Raw genomic sequence first — 27,493 nt, forward strand, 5'->3', positions numbered from 1 at the left:
TTGGCGACACCTTTGATGATAAACTGTATTTTTTCCCATAGATCCCAATGCTACAAATGCAAGGGCTTTCATCTGTGGGCCAAAGGCTCAACTGCAGTGTGTTACCTCATTCAGCGATAGATGGGACATTTATTAACATGAAAATCTCAAGATTGCCACTTTATAAGGTCCAGTGTTTAGAATTTAGTTGCAACTAGAACCAGATGAATGACTACAGTGGCCTGAATCGTGTAAGGTGCCATTGGGTGTTTCGGTTTGGCAAAAAGGTGACATAAATTTGAATCGCACCAATGTCAAGGTTTGACTATAGCCTGCAAATAAATCAGGTTAACCAATCACAATCAGATGTCTTGGTCATAGTCCCCATGGTCACTGTAGGATATGGTGGAGGTCACCTAATTATAACACAATTATAACATGTTATTGATCATCACATCAAAAGCGGCGATAACAGAGCTCGATGTGGAGCTCTGTCTTGCCAGTGGTTGAAGCCTCCGTGGAAGAGAACCCGTTCCCTCAGTAGATATAAAGTGCTCATTCTCACGTAACCAACGCACAGCCAATCTTATTTTCATTGGCTCATACGTCACACGTTGTGACGTCGACCGACGTGTCAGCCTCACTTCCGGGCTCCAACAGTGATCGAGTTTGTCAACAAAGCTCAGCTGGCTCGGCGTTAATATGGCCGAACTCAACAGGCAACTTCAAGAATACCTGGCCCAGTCCAAAAATGGCTCCAAGACCGTCTCCCCGTCCGGCTCCAGCACGGCCATAGACATGGACGAGACGGACTCGGTACCCGGGAGCTGGTTCGGGAAGTGGTCGAGTCCCTTCCCCGGCGGTCGGGGGACCTCAGCGGGAGCTCAGAGCTCAGGCGGCGGGTTCTCCTGGCCCTGGTCCACGGAACCCGACCCCTGCTTGCCGGGGATGAGTCGCAAACAACGCATCGTCGGTGCCGGCGTGTGCATCTCCTTCTCGGCGCTGTGCTTCGGACTCTCGGCCCTGTACGCGCCGCTGCTGCTCCTCTACGCGCGGAAGTTCGCCCTCCTGTGGTCTCTCGGCTCGCTGTTCGCCATCCTAGGGGCCGCCCTCCTGCGGGGACCCAGCAAGCTGTTCGGCTTCCCGACCCCCGGCGCGGCCGTGTACCTGTGCAGCCTGGGCGGCACGCTGTACGCCGCCCTCGGCCTCCACAGCACTGTGCTCACCGCCCTGGGCGCCGTGCTCCAGGTGGCGGTCCTCGCCGGGTACGTGGTGTCTCTGCTGCCCGGCGGCAGCGCAGGCATCCGCTTCTTGGGAGGCATGGCGGCGTCTGCCATTAAAAGGACAGTCACCGGGAAAACGATGCCGATTTGAGGGCTTGTTTGCGGATACGTGGACTGGACTGGACTTGAAGTGCCTGCGGCCCGGACCGGGCGGGTGCAGCCAGTGTTGTCAGATTGAGCGGAAAATCGGGCCCAATTTGGCAACACTGCGTTCAGAAGGGCCCCTTCGTTGTCAGAAGGAACCCTGTACGCTACAGCTTGTGACTGTTGATTCCATTTTGAATACGTGAACTTGTTTAATTTTGTCTCTCGGGGTGTGATTTTAACCAATAAAACGTGAATAGCCCCGATCCATCGTCTAAACACCACTTTCTCCCAACAGTAATTCAAAGTTGTGGTCACTCTGGTGGTCTTGAGGACCATCTCAGTTAAGATATCGCGATATTTACAGAACGGCGGTCGCTACGAAGTACCGACATCGCACAAGTTGCCGTCAAAGTTATGCATCAAGTGAGATTGTCTCTTGAAGTTGTATCAATCAACAGATGGTTATTAGTTTTAGAAAATCATAAAAAGTTTAACTTCGTGGGTGAGCGGAGCAGAATTTAACATTTACGAAAAACGTTGTTAGTGGCTGATGTGAAGTGATGCGGTAGTATGACGGATGTTTTTGGACCTTGTTCCACGTTCTCCATGATGTTCAATGCACGCATTACCACGTCAAAGAGCATGGGGATTGACTTACTGGTTGGATATGTACACATAGTACTACATTCCACTGTTAATGCAGTGGAAATATATTTACTGTTTTAAATAAATGTACCCTTAAACTATGAGTGGAGAATTTGCAAGCAGTTTCTAAATGATAAAGGTTACACTGATTATTTGGTCATCACACAAATCAGAGACTGAGACAAGAACAGGTTTTGTAAACTTTGCACAAACTCTATAATATAGTCTTATACAAAATGGACAAAAGCAACCCAAGACAAACTGTACATTTACAAACAGAGGAAGGACACCCCGAGATCGGAAGGTACCCGGGATGGGGTGAGGTTTGATGTCCTCCGTTGATCACAATTAAAAAATGAACTTAAATAAACGGAGCGGACCGGGGAATGCAGAGGTCCTCACTAGGAGGCACACGTGACGGCTGGCGTGTCGGGACTCCACCGAGACGAGGCTTCAGGAGCGACCAGAGAGATGATTCATTCCCTGGACCGCCGGCCCAGGCCGCCACGTCAGTCGGGTGTCCAACTCGGTGCATCGTGAAACTAGGGGTTCTGACTAAAGAGTTCGAGACTTCTCCGGCCGACCCGTGTTAAGTGTCCGAGGGTTCAGGGGTGGGGGGGGGGGGGGGGTAGTCACACAGTTCATACGTGACGCCTGGTGGTGGGGGGGGGGGGGGCGGACCGGGGACTAACAGGAAGCCGACAGCTCCGCAGGTGGGTTGTCCGCGTTCATTTACATGACAGAGGTCGCTCTGAGGTCACATGGTCGCTGTGTTGCTCGGCCAATGGGCACGCACATTGGTCACAGCCTCACGTCTGGTACAAAGTCTTATCCACTGGGGTGAGGAGGTGGAGAAGAAGAAAAAAAAATGAAAAGATCCTACTTCACTGATTCAGAAACTAAATCTGTACACCCTGCCGGCCCATTGGTCAAGTCTTGTGTCAATCATCACAGAGGCGGCCAGTGTGAACCAGGTCAGTGGGCGGGACACCCAACACCAATGTGAAAGGGGGGTGGTGAGGGGGGGGGAGCAGTCACTACCGGCCGCGGCCACCGCGGGGTGCTCCTCTGGGTGCTCCTCTCCTGAGAGGGGGACCTCCTGCACCTCCTCCTCCCGGACCCCAGCCGCCACCCCCCCGACCTCCTCGGACGGCCGGCCCGTAGCCCCCCTCCTCGCCTCTCTGGGGGGGGCGACCTGTCGGGACAGAGAACAATTCAATTCCAGTCACTCTGGAGAAAAATTTAAAGAAATTGCGCACAAGTTGAACCCTTTGAAGTCACCCTCCCGGGATTAGCGGTTTCCCAAAACGGGCGTCAATGGTCAAACTTTAAATGTGCTTTGCTTTTCCTGGTGGAAACAATAGTTGATGAGGCAGAACTAGAGTTCTTCCGATACCAGTATCGGAAATTCCTCAGATACTGCCGTATCGGGTATCGGCGAGTATGCATGTCTATCCGATCCGATACCATCACTTGACTAATTTCCTACACAGGCAGAGAAAATCGAGATTGTTGATGCAGTAGACGAATAATTCAACAATGCAACAAGAATCAAACAGGATCATGGGCATCAGATCCATATATGAGGTCATAAAACAACTGGTATAACGTTATGGTAGCCTATACCCACTATGTTTGTTGATCTGCTGCTTTCAAAATATAATCTCAACGGTGCTGCAGCGCGACGCTTCCTATTGGTGCTAGGGGCGGCATTTGACACTCGTAAACTGCGCACCGCGGCGCTTCGGCGCCGGTGTGTGGCCGGCTTTAGGCTGCGTTCGGTATTGGTTGGCTTTGGAAAAGTCGGAATGGAAAACGCGTCATCTCCGACTTACGTGTGTTTGAGCTACCCAGTCGCAAAAACATGGATGCTCACGCTTAACTAGAAGAATACAAATGTATTATAATTACAGATTATAAATGATCTAGTTCTGAATGCTTTTTGTTCCATAGTTCAGTGAAGCGACTGTACATTGCCGTCATCGTGAGAGAACCCTTCAATAAGAACCAGTGCCATCAGTCGTTCCGATGCTAGATGCTGTATCGGTACATACTCGGTATCAGCCGATACTCAAGTTCAGATCTTCGGGAATCGGGAAGGAAAAAAAAAAAAAATGCTATCGGAACATCTCTGAGCAGAACCCTCTGATTTATTAGAGCCTCGCGAGCCGCGCGGTTCCCCTTACCTCCGCCTCCCTCAGGTCCTCCTCCCACAGCTCCTCCTGCGCCTCCTCCCCCGGGCGCTTCGCGGGGGTCCCGGGGATCCCGGGGATCCCCGGTGCCCGGGCCGTCGTGCCAGGGCCGTTTCCGGGGGGGGAGGGACGCCATGTCCATACCCTGCATGGAGGAGGGCGGGGGCCGCTCCCCGCGCCCACCGGGGGAGGAGCTGTCCAGCATCGGCTGGCCGTCACCGCGGTAACCCTCGTGGCCTGGAGAGGACACACACACACACACACACACACATTAGGAACGTGTTGCATATGTTGTGTGTCACAGACACAGGTTATGGACACACAAACATTATGAACACACACACACCCTCCCAAACACACACACACACACACACACACACACACACCCTCCCCAACACACACACACACACACACTTGAGGTTTTCAGACGTGCACGCCCGCCTCCTCTCTCTGCACCGCCGCCGCCCAGCAGAGCGGTGTTGGCACAAGCGTCCGACCCACAATGCACTCTGTCGGGTCCCGTACCTCCTCCTCCACCTCGAGGCGGTCCTCCGCCGCGGGGGGGTCTGCCCCGGCCGCCGCCCTCCCAGCCGCGGCCCATCTCGTCCGGGGCCTCAAAGCTATCGTCCTGGGCCCCGTACTCCTCGGAGTACCCTCCTCCTCCTCCTCCTCCACGGGCCCCCGGACGACCCGGACCGCCGCCCCGGAACCTGGAAGAGACGGGACGGTCAGCCTGGACTGCACTTCATGGACAACACATCATACATACAGCGCTGGGACCGGCCCTCAGCTTCACCTGTCGCTGTGTGTTAAAGTGTTGGTAGGTCGTGATATCAATATCAATATTTTATATCTTTCATGAACCTTCATACCACGTAAATCTTTTTATCTTTAATATCACGTAAGCCTGCATATCTTCTATCTATAATATCAACCTTTAATCCTTATCTATAACATCTCGGAAACCATCATATCTATATCTTTAATATCACGTAAACCTTTATATCTTTATCTTTAACATCACGTAAACTGCAACGTGGGTGAAGGTTAGGCCCAGTCCCATTTCTCTCCCCTTGACGAGAACACTTGCTCCGAGTGCCCTTAGCTGCAAGTCAGCTCCCGAGCTGGCTAGCGTTCAAGGGTTGATTTTAAGGGAAAATAGGCACTCCGCCTTGCTCCCCTAAGTATTGGGACACCCTACCCTTTCGCGGGAACGCGCAAAATCTAGGGTTAGGGCTCAAATCTAGAGGAAGGGGGAGAATTGGGACAGGCCCTTAGTCTCAGTTAAACCGTTGGATAGAGGCTAAACGTATAATTGATTAGATGTAATCAATGCAGATGCGTGTTCTCATCACTTGGTCCTACATACGGTACATGAATACAACAGTCATGGTGGGTAGGACGGCTTTTTACTCCGTCTAGAAACACCCGAGCTGAGCAGGCTTACCTCATGTCCCTGCGGCCCCTGAACTCTCCTCCGTCGCGGGGGAACCCCTCGTTGCCCCAGCTCCCTCCACCACCTCCTCTCCCTCCTCCTCCTCCACCCTGGTAGCCCTGGTTCGCTCCCTGCCGCCATCCCTCCTCTCCTCTGCCCCCCTGGAAGTCCGAGCCCCCCTCAAAGTCCTGGGGTCCCCGTCGCCCCTGCTGGTTGTCCCCCCAGTAGGTCCCCTGGTTCTGGTCTGGCCCCCCAGGACCCCCTGGCCCGCCCGGACCGCCGGGGCCCTGTCGGTCGTGGGGGGGTCCCATGTGGTGGTTAGGAGGCGGACCCCTGGGATCTCCTGAAGACAGTAAAACATCACAGGAATATCAGTGTTGAGAGCTGGTGTTCCTTGTTCAAAGTGAGGTTACGGTTTCCATTAGGGCTGCACCATATATCATATTTGTATCGGAATCGCTATAGGCTGAAATGTATATGTTTTTATTTTAAATAACCTTGTATGGTTCTCAGTTCTCATAAACAAATAGAGGATTTTTTTATTTTTTTATTATAATTATTATGTCATATCGCAATACGTATCGCAGAAAGACAAAATATCTCAATACAACTTTTTTCTAATATCACACCGCCCTAGTTTCTATCTAGTTTGGGCTTACAGTACTACGCAAAGGTTGGTAGTTCTCCTCCCTTTTTAAGGTTGGTAGTTGTGTTCCCTGTGTAAGAGAAGCGGTTCTATGCACGTAGACAATGGGTGGAGTCTCTCCCTTCGAGGCTCTATGGCGTTACGTTGAGGGTTTTTTTAGATTCTCACCGTTGGGTCCTTGCTGTCCCATGCCATGCATCATCGGCCCAGAGTTCTGTCCCTGGGAGACATGGAAACAGATTCAAACAGGTGACATTAACACACAGCCAGACCGACCACACCAACACATTATGTTGGCCAACTCTCCTCCACCTATTCATCCATTCAGACGTTGGCCAACCCTCCTTTACCCATTCATCCATTCACCCATTCACCGTTTACTCCTTTCACTTCCTCTAAGGTTCTCACCATGAAGGAGGGAGGCCCCTGCATGTTTCCTGGGGGCCCGTGCATCCCGCCCGGGGGCGGGCCCTGCATGTTGCCCATCCCATAGTTGTTGGACATGTTGCCGTGAGTCCGTAGCGGGGGCCTCATCATGGGCCCCGGGGGGCCCATCATGCCACCCTGAGGTGGGGGCCCCTGGGACCCGTCTCTGGGCCCCATGCCTCGGGGAGGAGGGCCCAACATGTTGCCAGGGCCCGGGGGTCCCTGCATCCCTCTGGGCCCGGGGGCCATGCCGTGAGGCCCCTGGGGGCCCATGTTCCTGTGGGGGCCCGGGTGTCTCTGCATGCCCTGGGGGCCGTGGTGGTCCGTGGGTCCCATCATGTTCTGAGGGGGCCCCTGGTGGGGCGGGGGTCCCGATGGGGCCCCCATCTGTCCTTGAGGCATGAAGGGGGGCTGCATGCCTCCGGGGCCCATTGGGGGCCCCATGTTGTGGGGCATCTGCTGAGGGGGGAACCCCTGGGGGGGAGGGGGCATGGGGCAGCCGGGCCCCGGGAAGGGCGGCATGGGCCCCTGGCCTGGCGGGGGGCCGTCCATCTTCATCTGCTACACACACACACACACACACACACACGAGAGATCATCAGTAACGCTACAGTCATAGCCTTCGGGAAAGTGAATCTAACATCTTAAACGTCCTTGTGAGTGAGTGTGTGTGTGCGTGTGCGTCTACCTCCATCATCATGGGGTTGGTGTACTGCAGCATCTCCTGCTCCATCTCCGCCTGGCTCTTCTTCTTCCCGTCGGCCTTCTGCGGCTCCACCTTGCGCTCCTTGGGCATCTCTCCACCAGGGGGCACCAGAGGAACCTTGTTATCAGCCCACGCCTGGAGAGAGACACACACACACACACACACACACACACACACACACACACACACACACACACACACACACACACACACACACACACACACACACACACACACACACACACACACACACACACACACACACACACACACACACACACACACACACACACACTTTTTAGTCCATGTTGTTTTGTTAACCACAAATCAAAGACGAGTAGAGATCGCTTCTCATCGCAGGTCAGAGGTCAGGAGAGAGGTCAGAGGGGAGTCCTACCTGTTGGAACTGAGCGGGGATGGGCTTGGCGTACGGGACCTTCTTCTGGGGAACCTTCTTCATGTCCTTGGACATGACCTCGTCCATCCCCCAGTCCAGCCCTGGGATGGACATCTCCTCCTCCGCAGCCGTGTCCTTCCCTGGTCGCCCACAACATCAACATCACGTCACAACACAAACCACCGGCGGGCTAGCGGACACATGACTGGGGGGGGGGGGGGCTCCTACCGCTCTGCTCCTGCTCCATGGCCGCCTTCAGCTGCTCGGGGATGCCCATCCCAGGGATGGAGGCCATGCTGTTGGGCTCCATGTCATCTGGAACACACGAGGACGGCAACGCTAGCGGTGAGCTCAGAAGACACAAGGATATTGTTATCAACTGTAGAGGGTGGCTTTTATGTTCTGAATACTGAAGACCTCAAATGATAGAAGTAGAGGTTGGGTGAGGAGGTGTGTGTCCTCCCTGGAGGATGTGTATGTCCTCCCTGGAGGAGGTGTGTGTCCTCCCTGGTGGTGCCGTGCCCCCTGAACTCACCGTACTCCATGCCGTCCTCTGACATGCCCGGCAGCAGGTTGAGGTTGTAGCGGTCCCTCATCTTGTCCCCGGGCCGGTTCCTGGTCCAGAACTTACTGCGGAGGAGACGCACCCAGGAAACCCCTTTAAACATGCCTTCTTGCTGGTTTTTATCTAAAAAGGCGCCATCATTGCAATAGATCACGACAGGCTGTGGACTGTTCTCATTATACCACAGTTAAGGGGCGTTGTCCGTCCCAATGTGCAGTGGAGGGACGGCGACCGGGCAAGCATTTTTTAAACAAATACAAAAAAGTAGTCCCTCCTGGCTGCCTGCAAAGTGCGCGGCGGTTGCTATGCAACACACTGTAGCGTCCTTCAGAGAGAAGGCTAGGACGGTAGCTTGGTTCGCCGGCAATTTAGCCTACTATCGAGCAGTTCACTCACCGTGTGCCTATTGCTTTACAACATTTGTAACATTTGCTTTACAACATTTCCACCCTCTCCAGCAATCAGCATATTTTTAGGCTTCAGTGAACTATGCTATTGCTTTTATATATAAATAAACAACAGTTCAAGTTAGGCGCGGAGTGATACTGGACTCTGTAAATTGAATGGGCGTCATAGCTGTGTGTATACGCTCATTATACAACAGTTGGGAACCAATCAGATCGCTTGATTTAAGCCACCCGTTTTATAATGTACTATAGACACGGCCAGTATGACGTAGCTTAGCAACGGTAAACGATCAGGGGACGTTTCTTGATTGTGCAGGGGGAAATAAACTAAGCCTAATCCAACTGATTCAAACACAAAGGTTGTGTTTGATTGCCAGGAAGCCATCCCCGGCTGGAGGTTGTGAGTGGATGTGTGTTGGATCTCCATGAGTGGATGTGAGTGGGTTCTCCGTCAGTGGATGCATGTTGGTTCTCGTGAGTGGGTTCTGTACGAGTGGATGTGTGTGTGTTCTGGATGAGTGTATGTTTAAAGGTTCTCCATCAGTGGATGTGTGTTGATTTTCTATCGGTGGATGTGTGTTGGTTCTTTATCAGTGGATGTGTGTTGGTTCTCTGTGAGTGGATGTGTGTTGGTTCTCTGTGAGTGGATGTGTGTGGGTTCTCTGTGAGTGGATGTATGTTGGTTCTCTATCAGTGGATGTGTTGGTTCTCTGAGTGGATGTGTGTTGGTTCTCTGTGAGTGGATGTGTGTTGGTTCTCTGTGAGTGGATGTGTGTTGGTTCTCTGTGAGTGGATGTGTGTTGGTTCTCTGTGAGTGGATGTGTGTGGGTTCTCTGTGAGTGGATGTGTGTGGGTTCTCTGTGAGTGGATGTATGTTGGTTCTCTATCAGTGGATGTGTTGGTTCTCTGAGTGGATGTGTGTTGGTTCTCTGTGAGTGGATGTATGTTGGTTCTCTATCAGTGGATGTGTGTTGGTTCTCTATCAGTGGATGTGTGTTGGTTCTCTGTGAGTGGATGTGTGTTGGTTCTCTGTGAGTGGATGTGCGTGGGGTTCTGACGAGTGGTACCTGGTGTGGTCGTTGGAGCCAGAACAGAGGATGTGTCCCAGCGGATGCCAGGCCAGACTCCAGATCATCCCCTCATGAGCCATCTCCATACCGCCCACCTCCTTCTCCACACTGAGGGGGAACAAACAAACAGACGGGCTGTTACAAACACACGCCGTAGTCAGAGCGGCATCAGCTCATCACCGTGGGGCGCTCTGCGTGATCAGTAGTCTCATGTGTTATATATAAGATCTATATCAATATCTATATATCTATATCTACATATATGGTTATATATATATATATATATATATGGAAGAGAGAATGTATTAGACATAGGAACAGAGCGTTGTCATGGTTACCCCGTGTGCCAGAAGAGCAGCGATCCGTCCGACCCGCCGCTGGCGAACAGCCCCTCATGGACAGGATGCCAGGCCACCGCTGCACACACACACACACACACAGGATAGATTACATACACAGGTCATACCACACACACACAGGTTATACTACACACACACAAACGACATACTCAACACACCTTATATACACTACACACACGTCATACTAGACACATATGACACACACACACACCATACTAAAAACGCCACACACACACCACTACCAGTACCAGACGAGTACCAGTACCAGACCAGTATCAGCACCAGCACCAGACCAGTCGTACCTGTGGCCTCCTTCTTGTGTCCCCTGAACACCTGGAGCTCCTCCTTCAGGTTGCGGATGTCAAACAGCTTGCAGAGGTGGTCACGTGACGCCGTGAGCAGCCAATTACCATTCATGTTCCACTTCACCTCCATCACCGTGTTCTTGTGGGCGTGGCTACGGAGAGGGGGAGGGACGTGGAGGGAGAGACAGTGGACGGTGAGGTTCTCCTGAGGCTGGTGAGTGGGTTGTGTTGAAGTCTTTTAGACACACAGCCAGGTTGTCCTGCAAACTACTAATAATGGTGCCTCAGTTCAATACATAAAAATACATGGTTTTGGTGAAGTTTGGTTGCTCTGCGATCAGCCCAATTCTACACTGATCGACGTGATCTGCTGATTATAGGCGTGACATACGGGGCCCTGTAACTGTAGTGTACCTGTACCCTAAAAAGTAGGTAACTAAGAGCACATGCATCAATTCAACCACATTCAGGCCATTTTGAACACGAGGACGACTGTGTTTGCATATATGACCTACGATGCCTCTCACAACTCAGTGCAAGAGACATCATAGATTCCTATCGCTCCCCGGCACTCAATCCAGTTACGGCATTAACCACTTTCTGTTGATGTATTCGACATTGTTGTCATCGCTCCCATGTTGACCGCATGTTTTACCCCTAGCCTCAGCTGTAAAGCCCGTTCCCCACCAGCCCACGAGGGACAGAGCGGATGAGAAACGCTTTCAATCCACTCCTGTGTTAATCAATGAGCATGACCATCTAGCGAGGAAACATACAGAGTGCAGACACACTATGGATGTTTCCCGCTAGCTGCTCACGCTCACTGATGGCAGCAGCTTTTGTCTTCCTGCGTTGTCTTCCTCTGACCGCTTTGCGCGCTGGTGGGGAAAGTCCAAGACAGACGCGTCTTGAACGCTATCATGTACCACTTGGATGCTATCATGTACCACGCCTCCACACTGTGAAGGTAGGAGCAGAACTCACAGCGTGGCCAGGCTCTGCCCCGTCTTGGGGTCCCAGAACTTGATGGGCTGCTGGCTGTCCTTGCTGCCCGACACCACCAGGCCTTTGGTAGGGTGCCAGTCCACGCACTTGACGTCAGCCCCGTGACCTGCGAGGGGAGGAGGAGGAGGAGCAGAGGCTCAGATATGCAGCTCTCTTTAGAGGCTGTCAGGATCCACGCCAAACGTCGTCGAGGCTCGGAGGAAGACGAACGTTATAAACAACAGCTTTGAAGAAGGAAAAGGTTGGGAGTGTGATGCGTGTTCAGTGTGTCCAGAATGTGAGGGTCCTGGGCTGGTGGTGCTGTTAATGTCAGCGTGAATGAAGGGGTGGTGCTACGAGTTGGGTCTGGCCAGGTGGAGATGAGGGCCCTGACTGTAATGGTGTGAACTGGCAGGACAGCTGGGTTAGTCTGTTCAGGTCCTGGTTCACCAGCAACTGGTTGGGAGGTCAAGACATTGGATGCAGGGTATTGTTCGTACATCCCATAATATAAGATATGAGATGCGTCGCTTGTTTAACATTTTAGAATTACTTCGGGATCAAAAGGTTTTCTGGCCTTATTCAGGTCAGAGTTAACCAGTTATTGTAAACTATTGTGACCAAAAGATAAACCTTTTCTTGGTGTATTATGATATTAGTGTTCTTGTGAAAAAATTGTACGGTTTACACACTGAAGATGTTATCAATGAGTAGTTTGAAGTCACTCCAATTAATTGTGTGTTGCCAATTCAAATTCCCCCCAAAAAATTGATTGAAAGTCCTGGTGTGTTCCTGGTTCTCCAGCCATGCATGTGAGTGTGTTAGCGGTGGTCCGTGCTACGTTCTGATGAGGACTTGGTGCGGAAGGATGTGGGTATGGTCATGTCTCAGCACCTTGGCTACAACATCCATCTATCAAATCACAGCCACACCCTTTTATTAGCGAAACACTGTTCTCGTGGAAGCTCCACATAATGTTTTAATTTACAGACCGTCTGAAGCGAGCTGAAGTATTCCACCAAGCTACACTCACGCTTTGTGTTTTTCTCCACTGAAACAATATCATCTGCTTTGAGCTGTAGGGATGAACCCTCCAGTGTAATGGGTCACCCCTGAATGATCATCACAAGAGTTTCCCAGCCTACGTTGTGATATCAGTGCATGCATGAGCTGGTTTTGCATGAATTCACCAGCAGGGGGCGAGAAATCTTTTGAGTAGACTTTTTTTATTTTTATTTTACAATTTACTGGGCTCTAATGGCAGTGTATGCCAGAAACCAGAGTATGTGTGAGGTTTGTGTACATGAGATGATAGTGTTTGTGTTTGGTGTCTGATTTAAGCAGCTTCAACGGGCCAGGGTCAGGACATATTGTGTGCACATGCAAATGCTTGTGCGTGTGACACATGGTGTGTGTGCGTTTGTGAGATGTAGGTGTTTAAAAATGTGTGCAAGTGTGATGACGAATGTGTGTATTCGAGGACATATGCGTGTGGTTGTGTGTGCGTGTAATGTGTGCATGCTCGTGTATGCTTATAACGTGTGTGGACATGTGTGTGTGTAACCAGTATGTGTTGACATTTTAGCATGTGTGACATGTATATAAGGTGTGTGTATTGACGTGTTTGTGGGTGTAACGTGTGTATTTGTGTAACCTATGTGTGCTTGTTGACATGTTTGTGAGTAACGTGTGTGTGTGTGTGTGTGTGTGTGTGTGTGTGTGTGTGTGTGTGTGTGTGTGTGTGTGTGTGTGTGTGTGTGTACGTGTTGACGTGTGTGTGTATGTTTAGGTGTGTGTGTGAGGCAGACTGACCTCGGAGGATCCTCTCCTCGTGACAGCGCATGAAGTCCCAGATGCGTACGGTCCCGTCGTCTGAGCACGTCGCAAATTTATTATCGGTGGGCGAGAAGCTAAACACAGGCAGGGAGAGGAAGACCGTCAGCACAACACCCACCCTGACCCCCACAGAGCTCCACCCTGACCCCCACAGAGCTCCACCCTGACCCCCACAGAGCTCCACCCTAACCTCCACAGAGCTCCACCCTGACCCCTACAGAGCTCCACCCTGACCCCCACAGAGCTCCACCCTGACCCCCACAGAGCTCCACCCTGACCCCCACAGAGCTCCACCCTGACCCCCACAGTGCTCCACCCTGACCTCCACAGAGCTCCACCCTAACCCTCATCCACCCTGACCCTCAGAGGTCCACCCTGACCCCCACACGGAGCCTCCCGACCACCACACAGGCTACATGACCCCCAGACTGACCACCGCCAGTGCTCTACTACAGTAAGTCATTCATCTCCAGGTGGGTAGTGAGTGACAAACCAGCCTCAAGGGGGCAGCGTCGGTCCTTCTACTGGCCGTGAGCCTTTACCACAACTCATCCTGGATTTACCCTTGAGGATTAATGGAGCCCTTTTCTTAATCTTAATCCACAGAAACAAGCACACCAATAGAGGTGGAGGTGTAGGCACAGTGTCCACAGACGCAAACAGTCTCCGGTTTGTAGAGATCCACCACAGCACCCTACAGCTGAACCAACCAGAAACACTCCTACCCATTAGCTTCTATGTCGTCTGAGCCTAGGAGATACACCAGGACAGGGTTTAGCTGTCCATCAGAGGAACCCCAGAGGTGGAGGAGGCTCCACCGACCAGCTCACTCACTCTAAAGGTCTCTCACTCACGCTCCCTCACTTTTGTGTCCGATTAGTGAGGGAGTGGCGGGTGTGGGCGAGACCTCATAGTGATGACAAGGCAGCATGGGCCATTGCTTGTTTATGACCTTTGACCTCATGCCCTACAGCCCAAATCCACACTGGCGCTTAACAGCTAGAAATATTATCAATGGAGCTTTCTTGCGCTTTCAAAAAGATTTAACTCTGCATCCTCAGGTCCAACTCTCTGTAGTGTTTGTGCTCAGACCTTGAACAGCACCAAATTGATTCTCTTACTGGTATCACAGGCGGAAACATTGGAAACAGCTTCATCTGCTGGCCATTTGGTGTCACTGACATGTCCTGTAAATCTCCCAGTCCTCACATTGAACCAAAAACACCCCACCAAATCTAATCCACGCAGGGTAAAAGTCAAATGGCCCCCGTCTAAATTGGAAGCTGGTTAGGATGAATTGATTTTGTTAGTTTTGCTAAACCCTACCCCCAACAATCACCTACATGCCTTCTCACCCACAAACACACACCCTAAGTCTGCTCAGCTAGACAGACCCTGGGAAGATCATATTTGACTGTAAAACCTGAAGGTAAAAACACAAATGTGATGGTAATATTAGACCATGTGAAACCCTGGTCAATATGTGTGGCAGGCCATATTCTGCTGATCTGGGGAGGTGGTGGTGGTGGATCTTTATTTAAACCCTTTCTCACAGGTTCACTGTGGCACCGTCAGTTAGTCCAAGAGGGTGGAGGTGAGGTAAAGCAGCAAAGGGTCTGGGTTGGGGGGGTTGGGTGGAGGGGTGAGGGTGCAGCCAACAGTCTGTGTGAAACACTACGTGTATTAACTACTGCTACTGTCAACGCTCAACACTCTGTTGTGTTGTCTGCAGCAACACAAAAATTACTCAAACCACTTTATTGGAACAAGCTTGTGATCTATGCTGAGCCAACATGACCAGCGATGCTTCTGATTGGCCCCCCTGGCTACTGCCTCCACTGCTCCCTAGTGGTGGCACATGCCTACTGCAGCTGGAGGTTCTGGTTCTGGACCACAGAGGGACAATGATGCAATGCTAGCTGTTAGCTGAGAAGCTGCTAGATTTAGCTGAGAGGCTTACAAGCTCGATGGGGCCATGGTAAACAATAGTGTGAACGTTGGGTTAGACCATGGGGTCATGTGATCAGGACTAGGTATGGGGACAGGAAGTTGTGTCGGAGAACCGTCCTGCTGCATGCTGCAACTTTATTGGTCCTCATTTATCAGGGCAGCCCTCCAACTCAGTGTTTATTGGTTCTGAGACCCTCAACTCAATGCTTTATTGGTTCTGAAACGCTGGCACTTTATTGGTTAAGGTTTACATGCCTCGGCTCAACTTTATTGGTCAGACTGAATCTCATCGGGCCTAGCCATGGAGACAGGTGTTTACCTTTAGGATAACCATCACTTTATTCAACAAGACTGCAGAGAAAATAGAAAAATCAACCTTTTTTGCGTTTTCTGTACACAGGAATAAATAAAGGTAAGTATGAAACACAGCTTCGACAGCCACAGGCACAGAGAGCAACAACACGAGGGATATCAGAAACAGATCGGCGCGGCGCTGCGACCGCTCGCCCGTACGCCCGGCGACCGTCGCTAAGGACCGCGTCGTGGAGCAGACACAGGAGGAGAAACACGCTAGTACCGAGCGACTGGGATGGACTACAGAAAATGGTAGATGGGGTATAAACCTGGCTTCTCTAATGGCCTCCTTGTGTGCCTGGAACATCTTGACGTTGTTCATGTTGGACTGCCAGTACTTGACGTAGCCGCCGTGGTCGGCCGTCAGCATCCACATGTCGTTGTGGGACCAGGTCATGGCGCGCACCGGACTGTCGTGGGCCTGAGGGGGGACAACAGTGGGACAGGGAACGCATCAGAACCAGGGCGCAGGGTCCCGTAGAACTCAGAACACAGGCCAATAGAGCCCAGGTCAATAGAACACAGGTCAATACAACACAGAATGTATGACATTAGAGCCCAGGTCAATAGAACACAGAATGTATGACATTAGAACACAGGTCAATAGAACACAGAATGTATGCCAATAGATGTACTCATATCAGAACAACAAAACATAAAACGTAGAATACAGAACTGGATAACTCGACCGAAAGAACATGGGGAAAAGCCATGTTCTTTTCGTATAGTGTAGACATTCATTAAACACTACTCTCCACAGTGAACCCAGGCCCGTGTCGTTAAGCTGCCGGTAGCGGTTTAGCTTTCGCTGTAGCCCAGCGGCCCCAGCAGCCGGGCTGGGCCGGGTCCAGAGGGCTCACAGAGGGCTCGGCGGGGCTCACCTGTAGGATGGTCTCGAAGTTGAAGGTGAGTCCGTTCCAGAGGGTGAACTCCCCGCTGGAGGCCCCGGTCACCAGGCGCCGGCCCTCGGGGGTCCACTGGACCGGGGAGGGAGGGGGAGGGGGGAGAGAACAGGAGGAGACGTTGCCATTAAGTCACGGAGCAGACACTTTAACTTTAACCCAACGTGACTGACCGTGAAGCCAGATGCATGGCTCCAAGGAGCAGGGAATTCAACTCAGTTTTATTTGTATAGCCCTTAATGACAGGTACAGTCTCAAGGGCTTAACAGGCCCAATATTTACTAACGCCCATAATTAGCAAGGAAGAAATCTTGAGAAGGACCGCAGAGTCGGGGGGGTCCCTGCTTCCAGGGAGGAGCAGGAGTGCAGTGGGAGCCATATTGGACATGCACACGTACAGGAAAAGGGAGGGGGGCCGTCTCTTACCCTGATGACGAACACGGGGCACTTGACTTTGTTGGTGGAGGTCCGCACAAACTTGGTGGTGACGGCGTTCATGGGGTTGTTCAGCATGCCGATGGGGGGCACCAGCTGGGGGTGTGCACGTACACATACACACATTAGACACATACCTCTCTCAAAGAGTGGAGTACACACACACACACTCTAAATGCAAGGAGTCATTGCTGATGGTCACACTGTAGGTACTGACATCATTGTAACAGCCGGCGTCTGGTTGGATGGCTCTCAGGTCTTGCTGGTCCCGCTGCCACTGCCGGTTCTGCCGAGACAAGGAGGACATTTAGAGTTAAGAGTGACAGCGAGGTGACCCGACTTTAAATACACAGCGAGGGTGAGAAGAAAGAGGGGAAGGGGACGTGACCTCGATAAGGGGACACACTCTGACGGCTCCAACTAAACACTGACTTGTTGCGGGTGAAGCAACATGATTAAAGGTTGTCCATTTTTAAGCCATTTTAAAATCAATTCAGTGCCATCGCAAGTGGGACTGTCCACACCAGATGTACGATGGGGAGACCAGATTAAAGGTTGGTGCGTTCCACTGGGGAGGATGATTGACCCGTCATACTCCCACTTGTGATGTCACTACAGGGTAGTTTGGGAAATGGCGTATGAACAGCCGCAAGTGGGATTGAAATAAGTTGATTTGAACAGTAAAAGCAATAGAGGCAGGTGAAGAACACAGAGGCAGGTGGCGAACACACAGAGGCAGGTGGAGAACACACAGAGGCAGGCGAGTGGAGAACACACAGAGGCAGGCGGGTGGAGAACACACAGAGGCAGGTGGAGAACACACAGAAGCAGGCTAGGAACACGAAGATGCTGGTTAACAACTTAGAGGCAGGTGATGAACACAAGGCGGCGGAGGTGGGAGGCCGGGGCGTACCTCCAGGTAGCGGATGACGGAGGGGTTGTAGTCGATGGTCTTGCGGTTGACGGCCTTGCGCATGCGCTTGCCGTCGAAGGTGAGCTGCTGCATGGCCTGCTGCTGGGCGAAGTCCGGCCGCTTGTAGAACACCTGCCGCGGCGCCTGGTGCTGGAAGCGCGGCATGTGGAAGAACCGCGGCGGCGAGGTGATGTCGGTCGCCATGGTGACGCCCGGGACACCTGCAACAACAACGGAGTGGGGGGGGGGGGGGGGGGGGGGTGGTTTGAGTGGAGGCGTCATCAGAGGTCTGTTATATGTACTATAGCATATATATATATATATGTGCTTACAAATAAACACATGTGTAGATGTGGTACGGTGCAGATGCTCAACCGACACACATGACGGACGTTTAAAGTGAAAAATAGAAGTGTCCCAATAAATGGGGTTTGATCGATATCCTGGTAAACGCTTTTACAAGCATCAGATCAACCCGTGAAATGACTTAAAGTTGAGGTATCGCTCGCTGCTTTGTCTTTATAATATCTGTATGGACAGCGAGGGAGTGCTTGTGTTCATTAAACAAGACCCTGTCCCGATCGACATCAAATTAAGTGTGGGGGCTCCACTGAACACACCTTAACTCGATTCACTAGACCACAGAGAGCTAGACCGTAGACTTCACCATTTAGAGGGATAGTGGATTGAATGAAGCTTTAGGACTCACTTATTGCAGAACTTTTGTTTTTAAATTTAATTATTTAATTTTGCAGCGTTCATTTGTTTGTTTGTTTAGGTTAAATAGTATTTAAATAAAGACTAACATCTCAATGTGCCAAACTGAGGGGACCATGAGGGAATTATATCTAACATTTTTTTCTGGTTTTGCACGAATAAAAAATATGAATTAAAATGTTACTTCAGACATTTTCCTCATCAAAGCGCTGAATATTTAATTAAATCAAACACATTGATCGGAGCGCAGTACAGATTTAATTTCTTTGTTAAACGTTAAACTTGCAATGTGTCAGGTAGACCATGATTAAAAAAAATTGATTTTCACACCAAGATTAACTCTGCATAGTTTACTATATGAAGCACACACATCAGCAGTTTCATCAGAAGGAAGAGTATAAAAAAACATGTCAAACTCTTTGACAAATTATTATGCTGTATAAATCAGCATCACTGAAGACTAGGTAGTCACACCAAAAATAAGGCTTTCATAATGTACAATTGTTGATTATTCAGGACAACCGGAGCAGTTTCCCTCCAAGCTAGGCGATAGACAGCATGACCAGGAGAATAAAGGGGAACCAGGGAATCACTCACTTTATCTGTCTAATATTGCAAACAATGGACTTACTGAACAATTGAGTGACAGACATTGATTCAAAGTGCATATAAATCTAAATTTCTATGCGGCATATACCGTAATCATAATGATAGGAAATCCATCCTAAAGCTGAATTTGAATTCCAACACAACAACATTACCTACGTTTTATTGCCAGGGTGCACTATAGGTAAAACAAGAAAAATACGACTTGAGGGCACATAATTATAATAATTAACATAGCAAGACCTGGACTGCGACTAAATATTAATCCGTAGTGAAAATCCTACAGAATATAATTAATTATTTTTATGAACATTTTAGGAAAACCATTTCAACATGCTCACAGAACCAGACTTTTGAATTAGAGGAATGTTTTTCTAAAACTGCATAAATTCTAGATAAAATAAGTGGAATACAACTTATTTTCCCATTGCTCCGAGATGTTGTCCATTATGGTAAAATACCACAATAGATCAAATCTCAAAAAACTCCCAACTAGCAAGAAATGTGCATTGCCTTTTAATAACCAAATACATTACACATGTCGAGGGCATTGATTATGTGAAGATTCTTAAGGCTTTTGCTGAACTGTTCTAGAGGCTCACGTTTAAATATTTCATAAAACATTTAACATCAGATATTAATAATATTTCCAATATTAAGACCTCAATACATATCAGATTGTCACCCAGAACACAAAACAAATTAACCATATCATAAACTAAGATGTATTGTTCTGTATTAGTGAGATTGAAGTTACTCACTTTTACTCACTTTTAGACATATTTGAAGGTTGAAAAAATAACCTTCAAATAAGCTACAAGACAACATGGAAAATATGGGTTTAAGTTTAACCTATAAATATACATACTTATATAAATAATGTGCATATTTAGTTTTAAACCTAAAACAGTACTTATCAACTGACCACTGAACTATATTTCTCAGACGGATTAACAGAACTCAAGAATTGAGTTTCTATAGAACAGCTAAAAGGATCTTCTTTATTCGGTTTGATTGATTTGTGTTTTTAGTTTATTTCTACCATAATTTTAAGAGTAGCATTTATTAACCTGACTGAGGAAGCAAAATGGCCCAGAGGAGCAGATCAACCAGACAATTAACAGCAAAGATAAAGATAAATATGGCCCACGGGAGAGTTAGTAAAGTATGAAGGCATACCTGTGTCTTTGTATTGTTTAGGTTCATTTTTTGAAAGTATTTCTGAAACTAGTTTTTCAAAAAACTAAATTTTTTTTGAAGAATTGCAAGTATTACTTTTCTAATGAAGTATGATTTTATAAAATATATTAAATGTTAATTAAAATAAATCTAATATACATAATTTATATTACTTCTAAAAATACTACTATAAGTTGTATTATCAATCCTAAGGAGAGGAATGGAGTCAGTGTGGGGGGGGCACCATGTAAGCAACAGTGAGTGAAGACACTTTCCCGCGCCAACACCTTATATGACACAACGCAAATCCAGCACACCAATCAACACATTTAAAAAGACATTCTGTGTAACCACGCATCAAAACAGTGAACACGTTAAAATGCAGTGCATACAAGAGCATCAGAAAACAACCCACTCTAGAAAAGGTGCACAGAAGTATTGTAATGCACATTGGATTGAAACCAAGCACAACGAGAAACGCACAAACACTTCAAATAAGGAACACAAACTGCCATTTAGAGCCTTTCTCTGCAGCCCTCACCCTGCGGACGTACCGGTACTGTAGCCCGGGGGAGATCAGTCCAGTTTGATCCACTGGTGGAGGATTAGTTATCGGTTTAGTGGTGGTCTACCACCACGAGGATTCTCCTTGTTTCAGACTCGCTGGGGGACCTCCACGGTGCTAACCATGGCTAGCTCACTGCCGGGGGGAAACCCGCACGTTTACCCGTGGTGGGTTCAAACCCCGATCCATCAACGGCCACCGACTGTTTCCAATGTGTTCTTGGGATGCATTGCTCCTAATTTAGCCAGGATGGGACCCCGCTCACGGCTCCTGGGTCGTGTTTACACTGCGGCTAAGGGGGGGTTAGCTCGGGGCTAACATGAGCCATGCTAACTGGACTGTTGGACAGTGTTGCCAGATTGGGCCCAATCTGGCAACACTGCTGGTGGACCAAAATCCCTGTGGCATTTCAACACTTTATTTAGTCCTAACTTCTACATCACATCAGGCAGTGTGGGCATAAAAACATTTCAAAACACATGTTAAAGGTCTCCCTCTTCCTCCGCGTCCGGAGGTTTCCGTTCTGGTTCGACAACATAATTAAATGGCGGCCCGGTCGAAGTCGTGACAACAACAACGCGCTGCTAGAAACTCACCGACAATAATCCAAACGCAGAGATAGCTAGATCTAGCTACAAATTAAACGAGCCAGATAGCTCTTCTTCTATGTATGACGGGGTGCGTCTTAAAGTTTATTTAAACGGACATCGGCATGTCATTCTTTTTGTTTTTTTCAGCCACCCCGCTGACGCCGTCATCTCGCCCCTTCCTCCTAGCTGCTCGCTTTTGGAGTAGAAATGCATTCTGGGAAAGGGGGTTTTCGCCAACCACGTCGTGTTACGTCATCACGCAGACGGAGCGATGGGAGCGACACGCGCGCCACTCACGCACGCACGCGCGCACTCAGTTTCTCTCAGAACCGGTCACTATTTTTGAGGTCATAAATCACACAACGCTGTAGGCCAACTGTGACACCAAATATTCTAAACAACGCTTCAATCCACATTTGAGAAAACATTTCTCAATGAACGACCCTATTTATTTATCAAAATTAAAGTTTCGAAGTCTACTTTTTTGTCCCCGTCATGCTGTTGAGTTGACCAGTGAGTGCCGTTAAATAAAGTGCCAACTACTGTCTATTTTGAACGGCACTAGGACCCAGGGAGCGCCACAGCAGAGCGGGCAGCTCTGAGACAAGCAGTAAAAATAGTCCGCCTGCTTTCAACAACAGCGAGGTCAGGGGGACTCGGGACCAGACCGCCTCTACGGGTGAAGGCTTATCAATAATCAATTAGAATATCATTGGAATGCAATGAAAAACGATATTATTTAAAAATATATGGGTAGAGAGATTTGACCTGTGGGGCAGCGAGAGCTCGGCTGTGATTGGATGCAGTTGTCAGAATATTGTAGCAGTGTCCTTGATGAGCCAGTTGAGGCGTGCAGAGTGAGGGGTTGTGAGGACGTTTAGTATACAGACGATGGCTGATTTAAAATGTTTTAAACTCTTTTAAAATGGAGAATTTTAAAATGTAGATTTGTATATTTAAAGCAAAGGACACCAGTGACCTCGGATCTGAATTGCCTACCTAGAGGAGAATGAGATAGCTCTTTACTCGTTTGTAGCATTTTTGTGTTTATATATTTTATTGTTATTTTTAATATATTTTTCAATTTATTTCTTGTTATGTTTTTATTTTACCTCTGCTACTTTTGATATTCTTTGTTATCTTTTTACGTTAACACTACTTCTTAAACTGTGCATATAGATATATATGCATTCTCTTTTGAATTTCTACTTCTGTGCTGGGATTAGGTAAAGTACCACTTAACCTTATCTCTTTTTACTTCTTCTGCTTCAGAAGTAAGGCACCCTGTGAGGGTCAACTCGGCCGCAGCGCACTCCCGCCCGCCCCCCCCCCCCCCCCCCCCCCCCCGACCAATCAGGATGCTCCAGCTGTGTCAGGTGACCAGGGCCTTACTCATCAGCAACGCGCGTTCGGCCTGCAGCACCGAGCTCGTCCAGCAGGAGGCGGTGACGCTGTGCATCAACGTGTCCAGGCAGCAGCCGTTCCCCGTGGCCGACCACGTGGCCATGCTGCGCATCCCGGTGTACGACGACCCCAACGAGGACCTCTACTGCCACTTCGACCGCTGCGCCGACGCCATCCAGAGCGAGGCGGAGCACGGCGGCCGCACCGTCGTCTACTGCAAGAACGGCCGCAGTCGCTCGGCGACCGTGTGCGTGGCGTACCTCCTGAAGCACAGGAAGCTCTCGCTGGGAGACGCCTTGCAGGTGAGCCGCGGTAGCCTAGCCTGGTGAGCTAACCTTACTATGCAGGCCTATAGTGTGGCCGGTTGTTTCAGTGTGTGCCTTGTTCTGATTGGTCGATTGACATTCAGTTGCTTTTCCGGGGAGTGTATTTGATATTTTAACGCAACCCCGTAGATGAATCGTTTTAGGGTGCCAGGGTAGGATGCAGTGGCGGTTCTAGGGGGGGGCCAGGGGGGGCCAGTGCCCCCGTAACTCTGAGTCCGGCCCCCCCTGTGGCCCCCCCGAACAACCCCACCCCCGTCAACAATCGCGCCCGCAATAGCGCTCGTCCGCGATCCACACCCCCCCCCTCAACAATCGTGCCTGCAATAGCGCTTGTCCGCGATCCACCCCCCCCCCCCCCAGAAAAGCCGGCCCCATCTCGGCCCCCCCATTAAAACCGGTCTAAAATCGCCACTGGTAGGATGATCTAAGGCGAGAGGTTGGGGGGTGAACTCCCAGTATGAAAGGTTCTGGATACAAACCTGGTGATGTTCAGACAGATTCCTCGACCTTACCAACTAGGGCTGAACAATTTGGGGAAATAATCGAATTGCGATTATTTCAACCAATATTTAGATTTTGCTTTTAAAAGTTCCATGTGTTCTGTATTATTCACTAAACAAGCAAGTCAACATATAAACTGCTCTTTCCTTTAGGCCAGGCCTATGTGTTGAGATTAATTGGTTCATGAATTGCTTTATTATAACATCTTTATATAACTATTAAATAGCCTTTGCGGTTGGCCAATCGCGCTCTATTACATTGCGATGTCGGGTTGACTCTGATTAATCGTTCAGCCCCATTACCAACTCCCTTAACACAATGTGCCTCCCGGACAGCTGGAAGAATCCACTTGACTTCATCGAATTTTAAATCCTGACCCGTGCTGTTTCCCTCCTCCTCCTCCTCCTCCTCCTCCTCCTCTGCAGAAGGTGAAGACAGCTCGCCACGTCATCGACCCCAACCCCGGCTTCATGGCCCAGCTGGTCCGCTACGAGCAGGAGCTCAGAGCGAGGCGAGGGGGGGCCGACTGACGATGGCACCGACCTCTACGACCTCTAGCGCACACCGGCCCTGGTACCACCGCGGCCCATTTAGACTATCATCATTCTCGCTTTATTTATTTATTTATTTTAATTTTTTGTTCTTTCTTGGAACTCAACCGGCCCTACCATCCCTTCATGTAACAATGATGTCCTCTGAGGACTAGTATTTAGGTTTATTTAAGCCTAACCTCTTCGGAGGACTACTATTTAGGTTTATTTAAGCCTAACCTCTTCTGAGGACTACTATTTAGGTTTATTTAAGCCTAACCTCTTCGGAGGACTACTATTTAGGTTTATTTAAGCCTAACCTCTTCGGAGGACTACTATTTAGGTTTATTTAAGCCTAACCTCTTCTGAGGACTACTATTTAGGTTTATTTAAGCCTAACCTCTTCTGGGGACTAGTATTTAGGTTTATTTAAGTCTAACCTGGGGCTTTTTTTTACTGACAGTTACTTTTTCGGCCATGGGACATGACTGTTCTTGACTGGTTCAACTACAACGCCCACAGTGCAGAGGCGCTGTGTAGCGCCTCTGCAATCGAGCATGGCGCTAGAGGCTAGCTCACAGCCCTGTTCTATGGGCCGGTTCTATTTGCTTTCCGTCTCTGAGGCCTGAGGCAACACTTTTGTTGACCTTCTGTTCAATTTGACATTTTTGCTGTGAAAGCAGAACTGCTGCAGTATCTGTTACAGAGTCTCCGCAGACACTGGAAACCTGACCACATTCAAGTGCTGACACAGATCATTATCAACGGATTCAAAGGCCTTACGTTTTTTCTTTTTGAACCCTTCCTCCCAACTTCATTTTAAACATATATGGCGATTGCAAATGTAATCTCGCACTTTGACATAACTGCGCATAGCTGCCAGCTGTAGGCGCGCCACACAGACACTGCAATTCTCTCTCTTACCACTTGGAGGCAGTATGTGCTTATCTGGATCCTACTGTGCTCTGATCAAAATTCTGCATGTATTTAATAACCGCCAATCATTGGTGCGCAATTTAGGAAGTTTGTGTTTGAAACAAAGTCAATGTTAATGAGCCATGCAAACACTGGCTCCGAATCCAACCGAACCAAGGGTTTGTTTTTAACTCAACGCTAGGTTAGGACTAGCCTGGCATTGCTTACCTGGGGGAACTGCAAACTGCCAAAGTCTGGAACCTCTCTATTCATTTTCGATTTTCCAAAGGGCGTCACCAACGGGCACAGAGCAAAATGGCCCTCAATCAATCAGAGCAACTTTTCACGCAGCACTGAGCGATGAAAAAACATGTTCTCAACAAAAGCTGCAGTAATTTCTTCTTCTTTAAGCGAAAATATACCATGAAGTTAATTTAATACTGTCTCGATTGTGCGATTGCATAAACAAACCGTTTTACATCAGCGGCCCCAATCTTTGTGGTGGTTGGAAATGCCTCTATGGCGCGCCTTCATATTAATCCCGCCTCATATTAGATAAACGGCTGTGATTGGTCGGTCCATCTCGTGCTGAGCGGACATCTTTTTGTATGAGGGGAGAGCCAGACCTTATCAGCAAAGCAAATTAAACATCAGCTTGCGAGATTCGTCAGTTCCGTGGCTAGGTTGGGGCCACAGACTGTATAAAATAAGTTTACGTAAAAAATTTAAATAAAATCATCAAAATAATATAAAATAAATATAATATAATAACAGCGTCATTTGCAATAGTAGCTAAATAATACGCTGCAGATGCGATTCCCATTTCAGGGAATTATTAAAAAATACAAATCAAGAAAAGCACAAGCATTTAAATGAACAGCAGTAAGGTTGTCGGCAAAACGACACAATTAAAAAACAAAAGGGCTACGCTTCGACTAAAAGTTAGTGTCTGAAAGTAAGTGGCTAAAAAGTTTCAGCTAAAAACAACTAAATATAAATATAATCCTATATTTTTAGTGTGATAAATTATGTTTTGTAATTATAAGCTATTCACTTTAAGTAATTCAGAAAATGAGGCAAAAATACATTTTTACGAATAAGTCTTAAGAGCTACAGCAATAACAAACGCGTCAGCTGTAAGGCCATTCACATTGCAGCTGCTACTACCACTAGATGTCTTTAACTAAATTATGTGTGTAGATCAATAAGGTTTAAAATAGTCCAATGCTATCATTAACGTTTTTTAATCTATAGCTAACACACACACACACACACACACTTATAAATCACTGTATTTAAGGAGTGTGCGCCCTCCTTTTGACAAACACATGTTTGTCTAAACCTTATTCAGTCTTAAAGTTAGAGGCTATGTCTGTGTTAGTATATCGACACAAGACACACGTTGAATACACAGAAGTAGTATAGAATTAGTTTCATTATTAATTGGTGAACTAATTGGCTGTGTATACATTAGTGCTGTATGTCGTGACGATATCTCAGGTTTAACCTTCTCATTGTGAAGTACTCCCAAAATACTAGAAAATACAGAGGGAATAAAAAACAGACTGAACAGAGATATACAGTAGATCGAACCACAAGTGTTTTTAAAACATTTAAAACAACAAAAAAAGTGCATCAAAACATCCAACTAGAGCATCCATACTTATCAGGGAAGAATATTGTCTTAAGCTGTGGTGAATTGCCTAGGATATTTGTGTATACTTACTCTATGCTAGCCTATTTGCACTGTGAGTCCAGTTATATATATCAGAGGTGGTTCAATCCAGGGTTCAAATGTGAATGTTGTGAAGGCCTATTTAACTAACCCATGGAATTCCCACCTTTGATTTAGACCTAAACATATCTCCAGACTCCAGAGCCCATTCTTTGTACGACTTTGCCAATACCAGCATAATGCTAGCAGTCAGCTAGCCTTTAGCTAGCAGTAAGATAGCAGTAAGCTTACAATAAGCTAACAATAAGCTATGTTCTACTATGCAAATAAGCAATTGCCATTGTAGACACTGTGCATTAAAACATTGAAATAAAATATTTGGATGATTACAACTTATTTTATTAGAATCGTTTGTTGTTCACCTTGGCCCGTGTTTATAGAGCTGAGCCCTCAGCCGATGATCGACAGCGGTCACACCAGTCATATTCCAGCGGGAGGGTGGGACTATGAGGAACACTAACACCTGATTGGTTGTCGATCATGGCTGATGTCATCGGAACAGATCGGATTAGATGTGATTGGGTATTACGACACTTCCCTGAAATAAGA

General features: G+C 48.5%; 3 protein-coding genes across 5 annotated transcripts; 2 read left to right on the plus strand and 1 right to left on the minus strand.

Annotated features, from left to right (window-relative positions):
* The first annotated feature begins 642 nt into the window (after window positions 1-642).
* Window positions 643-1,758, plus strand: sft2d3 (SFT2 domain containing 3). The gene has a single exon (XM_084480595.1). The coding sequence runs from the start codon at window positions 682-684 to the stop codon at window positions 1,351-1,353; it is 672 nt and encodes a 223-aa protein (XP_084336721.1). The 5' UTR covers window positions 643-681; the 3' UTR covers window positions 1,354-1,758.
* A 442-nt stretch (window positions 1,759-2,200) lies between these two features.
* Window positions 2,201-27,382, minus strand: wdr33 (WD repeat domain 33; the record flags this gene model as incomplete). Of its 3 annotated transcripts, none has more annotated exons than XM_084480468.1 (21): window positions 25,438-27,382; window positions 17,877-18,097; window positions 17,181-17,249; window positions 16,955-17,059; window positions 16,508-16,603; window positions 15,896-16,047; window positions 13,299-13,396; window positions 11,487-11,613; window positions 10,500-10,654; window positions 10,177-10,255; window positions 9,836-9,946; window positions 8,332-8,426; window positions 8,025-8,111; window positions 7,797-7,936; window positions 7,382-7,534; window positions 6,676-7,254; window positions 6,436-6,487; window positions 5,634-5,964; window positions 4,712-4,896; window positions 4,181-4,423; window positions 2,201-3,189 (listed from the first exon to the last, which is right to left on the minus strand). In XM_084480468.1, the coding sequence occupies exons 2-21, from the start codon at window positions 18,078-18,080 to the stop codon at window positions 3,032-3,034; spliced, it is 3,219 nt and encodes a 1,072-aa protein (XP_084336594.1). In that variant the 5' UTR covers window positions 18,081-18,097; window positions 25,438-27,382. The 3 variants fall into 3 exon arrangements, with proteins under 3 accessions (XP_084336594.1, XP_084336593.1, XP_084336595.1); XM_084480467.1 differs by lacking the exon at window positions 25,438-27,382 and adding an exon at window positions 21,540-21,727; XM_084480469.1 differs by lacking the exons at window positions 2,201-3,189; window positions 4,181-4,423; window positions 4,712-4,896; window positions 25,438-27,382 and adding an exon at window positions 21,540-21,727 and having other exon boundaries at window positions 5,630-5,964.
* dusp28 (dual specificity phosphatase 28) lies at window positions 22,892-25,442 on the plus strand (the record flags this gene model as incomplete). The annotated part of the gene is made up of 2 exons (XM_084480472.1): window positions 22,892-23,239; window positions 24,190-25,442. 2 exons carry the CDS (start codon window positions 22,892-22,894, stop codon window positions 24,292-24,294), a joined length of 453 nt encoding a protein of 150 aa, XP_084336598.1. The 3' UTR covers window positions 24,295-25,442.
* Window positions 27,383-27,493: the final 111 nt, after the last annotated feature.

Source organism: Micromesistius poutassou, assembly GCF_964030765.1.
Source record: "Micromesistius poutassou genome assembly, chromosome: 16".
NCBI lineage: Eukaryota > Metazoa > Chordata > Actinopteri > Gadiformes > Gadidae > Micromesistius > Micromesistius poutassou.